At 44.0% G+C, this 6,468-nt stretch overlaps 1 protein-coding gene across 2 annotated transcripts in view; it reads left to right on the forward strand.

The window, feature by feature from the left end:
- Window positions 1-6,468, forward strand: part of Znf180 (zinc finger protein 180) — a 27,496-nt gene that overhangs the window by 10,974 nt on the left and 10,054 nt on the right. For both annotated transcript variants that reach the window (XM_029479438.1, XM_029479439.1), the window contains exon 3: window positions 5,762-5,836. In XM_029479438.1, coding sequence (XP_029335298.1) covers window positions 5,762-5,836 — 75 coding nt within the window. The remainder of the gene's footprint in view (window positions 1-5,761; window positions 5,837-6,468) is intronic.

The following is a 6,468-nucleotide window of genomic DNA, read 5'->3' on the forward strand; positions in this document are numbered from 1 at the left end:
TTATAAGATTTGCCTTGGTCATGTTGTCTGTTCACAGCAGTAAATAGACAGATTTCTATCTCCAGGATTGTCTCCCTTTGGGTTTTCTTTATTGTTTCTACTTCCATTTTTAGATCTTGGATGGTTTTGTTCAATTCCATCACCTGTTTGGTTGTGTTTTCCTTTAATTCTTTAAGGGATTTTTGTGTTTCCTCTTTAAGGACTTCTACCTGTTTAGCAGTTTTTTCCTGTAATTCCTTAAGAACTTCTACATGTTTAGCAGTGTTCTCCTGTATTTCTTTAAGTGATTTATTAATGCCCTTCTTAAAATCCTCTGCCAGCATCTTGAGATATGATTTTAAATCCAAGTCTTGATTTTTGGGTGTGTTGGGTATCCACGACTCACTGTAGTGGGAGTACTGGGTTCTGATGATGCCCAGTGGTCTTGGTTTCTGTTAGTAAGATTCTTACATTTGCCTTTCGCCATCTGGTAATCTCTGGTGTTAGATGTTCTAGCTGTCTCTGGCTGGAGCTTGTTCCTCCTGTGGTTCTGTTAGCCTCTGTCAGCACTCCTGGGAGTCCAACTCTCTCCTGAGTCCCAGTGGTTTGGGCACTCTCTAGGCAAGCTCTCTTCTTGCAGGGCAGGTGTCCAGAAGTCTGGAGCTCAGATCCACCTCCTGAGTCCTGGGGTCAGAGCCCTCCCTGGAGGACGACTCTCCTCTGGCAAGGAAGGTGCCCAGGGGTCTGGGTCTCAGCTCCGCCTCCTGGTTGAGGATGAAGGCTGGAAGGGACCCTGTCCAAGAAGCTCTGTTGCTTCTGCCACCCACGCGCTCTCCTGCGTAGACTGGTCTCAGTGATCTCAAGATCCTGCCCAGTTCATGTCCAATATGGCACGGGGCTGGAGCCACCAGAAGGAATCCAAACCTCTGGTTGGGTGGGATTCCTTTGTCCCTGTTCCTGCTGGCACAAGACGCTCCAGGATTCTTGGGAACAGATGTTGCATTCCACTCACCAGTGATCCCAAGATCCTGGGTGTGCTAAGGCGCTTTTGGCATAGAAAGTCCTCTGGGGACCTTGGGACCCTCTGCTGGGTTTGCGCTGAAGATCTACTTCTAGTTCTTTAGGGGTTATGGGACTGTATACATGGTTTATCTGATCCTGATTTAACTTTGGTATTTGGTATCTGTCTAGAAAATTATTCATTTCATCCAGATTTTCCAGTTGTATTGAATATAGCCTTTTGTAGTAGGATCTGATTATTTTTTGAATTTCCTCAGTGTCTGTTGTTATACTATCTCTCTTTTCATTTCTGAATTTGTTGATTAGGATACTGTCCCTGTGCCCTCTAGTTAGTCTGCTAAGGGTTAGTCTGCTAAGGGTTTATCTCTCTTGTTGATTTTCATAAAAAATCAGCTCCTGGTTTGGTTGATTCTTTGAATAGTTCTTTTTGTTTCCACTTGGTTGATTTCAGCCCTGAGTTTGGTTATTTCCTGCCATCTACTCTTCTTGGGTGAATTTAAACTTTAAAAAGTCTTTAATTTATTTCTTTATTTCTTCCTTAACCAAGTTATTGAGTAGAGTATTGTTCAGCTTTTACATGAATGTTGGCTTTTTATTATTTATATTGTTATTGAAGATCAACCTTAGTCCGTGGTGCTCTGTTAGTATGCATGGGATACTTTCAATATTTTTGTATCTGTTGAGGCCTGTTTTGTGACTGGTTATATGGACAATTTTGGAGAAGGTACCGTGAGGTGCTTTTGATTTAGGATGAAATGTTCTACAGATATCTGTTAAATCCATTTGGTCCATAACTTTTGTTAGTTTCACTGTGTCTCTGTTTAGTTTGTGTTTCCCTGATCTGTCCATTGATGAGAGTGGGGTGTTGATGTCTCCCACAATTATTGTGTGAGGTGCAATGTTTGCTTTTAGCTTTAGTAAAGTTTCTTTTATGGATGTGAGTGCCCTTGCATTTGGAGCATAGATATTCAGAATCCTTTGATGAGTATGAAGTGTCCTTCCTTATCTTTCTTTGATGACTTTTGGTGGAAAGTCGGTTTTATCCAATATTAGAATGGCTACTCCCACATGTTTCTTGGGGCCATTTGTTTGGAAAATTGTTTTCTAGCCCTTTACTCTGAGATAGTATTTGTCTTTGACACTAAGGTGCATTTCCTGTATGCAGCAAAGGGCTGGGTCCTGGTTACATATCCAGTCTGTTAGTCTATGTCTTTTTATTGGGGATTTGAATCCACTGACGTTAAGAGATATTAAGGAGTAGTGATTGTTGCTTCCTATTATTTTTAATGTTATTTTTATGTTTCTGTGGTTGTCTTCTTTTGAGTTTGTTAAAAGAAGATTACTTTCTTGCTTTTTCTGGGGTGTAGTTTCTCTCCTTGTGTTGGGTTGTCCATCCATTATCCTTTGTAAGGCTGGATTTGTGGAACAATAATGTGTGAATTTGATTTTGTCATGGAATATCTTGGTTTCTCTATCTTTGGTAATTGAGAGTTTTGCTGGGTATAGCATCCTGGGCTGGCATTTGTGTTCTCTTAGGGTCTGCATAACATCTGCCCGGGATCTTCTGGCTTTCATAGTCTCTGGTGAGAAGCCTGGTGTAATTCTGATAGGTCTGCCTTTATATGTTAATTGACCTTTTTTTCCCTTACAACTTTTAATAATCTATTTTTTGTTTGTTTGTTTAGTTCATTTGGTGTTTTGATTATCATGTGACAGGAGGAATTTCTTTTCTGGTCCAGTCTATTTGGAGTTCTGTAGGCTTTTTGTATGTTCATGGGCATCTCTTTCTTTAGGTTAGAGAAGGTTTCTTCTATAATTTTGTTGAAGATATTTACTGGCCCTTTAATTTGGGAATTTTCACTCTCTTCTATACCTATTATCCGTAGGGTTGGTCTTCTCATTGTGTCCTGGATTTCCTGGATGGTTTGGGTTAGGATCTTTTTGCATTTTGCATTTTCTTTGACTGTCGTGTCAATGTTTTCTATGGTATCTTCTGCCCCTGAGATTCTCTCTTCCATCTCTTGTGTTCTGTTGGTGATGCTTACATCTATGACTCCTGATCGCTTTCCTAGGTTTTCTTTCTCTAGGGTTGTCTCCTTTTGTGATTTCTTTATTGTTTCTATTTCCATTTCTTAGATCCTGGATGGTTTTGTTCAGTTACTTTACCTGTTTGGTTGTGTTTTCCTGTAATTCTTTAAGGAATTTTTGTGTTGACTCTTTGAGGTCTTCAACCTGTTTACCTGTGTTCTCTTGTATTTCTTTAAGGGAGTTATTTATGTCCTTCTTAAATTCCTTTATCATCATCATGATATGTGATTTTAATTCAGAGTCTTGCTTTTCTGGTGTATTGGGGTAACTAGGGATCGCTGTGGTAGGAGAACTGGGTCCTGATGATGACAAGTAGCCTTGGTTTCTGTTGCTTATGTTCTTGTGCTTGCCTTTCACCATCTGGTTATCTCTGGAATTAGCTGGTCTTGCAGTCTCTGACTGTGGCTTGTCTGTCCTGCAAGCCTGTGTGCCAGTCCACCCGGGAGACCAGTTCTCTCTGGGAGGAGTTTGGGTATGGAGAGCTGTGGTACAGGGTCAGCTCTGGGGTTCAGACAGAGACCCTAAGGATCCTGTCCTTGGCTGTTCATTGGTTCCTGTGTCCTGATGGCTTTGGGAGGGTCCCTCTTGACCAGGAGTTTGAAGAGAAGTAGTGGTCTTACCTGTGCTCACAGGTATGTAGGCACTTCTGGGAGACCGGCTCTCTCCTAGTGGTATTTGTTTATGTAACTCTGGCACAGGATCTGCTCTAGGCCCACAATGTTTTTATTCTTTGAGTGCTTTATACACACACACACACACACAAAAAAAAAAAACACATTTTGGCCATACTCACCTCCCACTGTTCCCTTAACTCCTTCTGGGTCCACTATCACAGCATCCGCTGTACTATTGGGAACCTACTGTAAACTACATCTTCAATGAAAACTAAGTTTCCCTCCCCTAGAACATACCTATTGTCAGTAATTCCTCAGGTAGAAGTGGCTCCTGAGCTGTGCCCTGCCGATCAGCCAGCCAGCCAGCCAGGCTAGATTGTTGGGTGGTTTGATGTTATACGGGTCTCATCCTGAGTACAGAGTTTGCCTTCACCAGAAGACAGTGTTTGTTTCTGTTCTCATTGACCTGTGGCTCTTACAGTCTTTTCAGTCCCTGAAACTCAGGCAGGAGCTGGCTGTTTTGTTTGTTTGTTTGTTTGTTTGTTTTGAAGATTTATTTATTTTATTTATATGAGTACACTGTAGTTGTCCTCAGACACACCAGAAGAAGGCATTGGATCCCATTACAGATGTTTGTGAGCCACCATGTGGTTGCTGAAAATTGAACCCAGGACCTCTGGAAGAGTATAGTCAGTGCTCTTAACCGCTGAGCCATCTCTCTAGCCCAGGAGAGACTGTCTTACAGTCACTCATCAATGGTCCTTGAGATGGGGCGTGAAGGGCTGTTACAGATAAGCCTTATTTGTGGCTGAGCATTCCACAGACCTGTTCTGTATACATTGATCCGTTGTGGGTTTCTCTGTCACCTCACAGGCACACAGGAAACAAAGACAACTAAAAACCTTTGTTGATGTCTGAGAGCTGTGCTAATCTAAGACATAGTGATGAAGACTGGGGGGGGGGGGGGAGGTTGTTACAATGCCCATCCAACAAAAATAATAGTGAGAGGTTCACCGCTAGGGTATGTGGGCCCCACAGCCACATGCTTTTTAGCCACTTTAAAGTACCAGGCATGCATTTTCCCTTGAGAGTGGGCCTTAGCTCCAATACAAAGCAATTGGTTAACTCCATACTATCCATGCCTAGAATCTCAGCTGCCAGTCCTCTGACTGCTGAGCCCCCTATCCAGCCCCAGCTGTTTATACATCACTAGTTTCTTTACTGTTTGTGCTGTTTAAAAAGATCGTGTGTGTGTGTGTGTGTGTGTGTGTGTGTGTGTGTGTGTGTGTGTGCTGTGCCTGAGTTTATGTGTGCAGGTGTGTGCACCTCTGACAGGTGTCCTTTGAAACAGGAGCTGTCCCTGAACCTGGGACTAGATTGGGAGGCAGAAGGCCCAACGATTCTCCTGCCTCTACACAACTCAGAGCAAGTTGTAGACATTGGCAGGACAGCCTGGGTGCTGGATCCAAGCTCTAATCCTCATGGCTGTCCATTAAGCACAGGGTCGTCTTCTAGCCTCTTCTGTAGGAGCTCTCCAATAGAGGCTGGCCTATGAGAAGCTGTGTTGCTGAGTATACCCTTGAACTTCATGAGCCTCCTGCCTCCCAAGTGCTACGGCGACAGTCATATGCCACCATATCTGACTTATTGTGAAGTTAATTTGTTAGTCACTCTGAATTGCTTCTGGCTTAGGTCATGCTAGAGACTGAGTTGCTTGTTTACTGCTGAATGGTGCAGGAGTTTAGGCAGGGCCCAGTGGACAAGCCAGGCCAGGCCAGGTGAGTTCTTTTGTTGCACATGTATCCTGGCTTCACTCAGCCACCTTCAGCTGACAAGCAGGGCCACACTGAAGCACTCACAGTAGTCTTGTGCTGTGTGTGAGGCCTCATTCCTTGGAAGGCCCCTTCTCTCTACACAGGTGACTTTGAGGTTATATGGAAGGGAGCTGAGATTGGCAGGTGGATGTGTTAGTGCAGGTCAGATTCGACCTACCCACCATGGGGGTTCCAGGCTTGGCTTTGTTCTCTTATGGGTTCCTTTTGTCTCATGTGTTTCTCCAGAACTTTGTTCTACCCCAAGAGATGATCATTGAAGTGGAGGGAGAAGATGCTGGGTCACCGGACATCATGCCTCAGGTGAGTTGGATGAGGCCCATCCTTCACCTGGAGGCCATGTGCATGGTGGCGAGTAGTGAAAGCACACTGAAGGGAACTAGAGTGGATGGAAGCGAGAGTGGCGGGTGGGGCAGAAGTTGGTGAAGTGTTTGTGGTATGTTCCTGAGGGTCAAGTGCAAAACCACAGGTGGTGGTTTGAATATGCTTGGCCCAGGGAGTAGCACTATTAGGGGTGTGGCCTTGTTGGAGTAGCTGTGGCTTTGTTGGAGGAAGTGCATCACTGTGGCTTTGACACCCTCCTCCTAGCCACTTGGAAGACAGTCTGCTCCTGGTTTCCTTTGCATAAAGATGTAGAGCTCTCAGTGCCTGAGGACAACTTGTAAGAGTCGGCTTTCACTTTTCACCATGTGGAGTTCGGGGAACAAATTTAGGGTGTAAAGCTTTGTAGTAAGTATCTTTTTTATAAATAAATGATTTCTGTTTATTTTCTGTCTCATGGGTGTTTCTCCTACATGTGTATCTGTGTGAGGGTGTGGATCTCCTGAAGCTAGAGTTACAGACCGTTGTGAGCTGCCACATGGGTGCTGGGAATTGAACCTGGGTCCTCTGGATGAACCACTGAGCCATCTTTCCATCCCCCATCCTTTTTTTTT

The sequence above is a fragment of the Mus caroli genome, chromosome 7 (genome assembly GCF_900094665.2).
Source record: "Mus caroli chromosome 7, CAROLI_EIJ_v1.1, whole genome shotgun sequence".
Taxonomy (NCBI): Eukaryota; Metazoa; Chordata; class Mammalia; order Rodentia; family Muridae; genus Mus; species Mus caroli.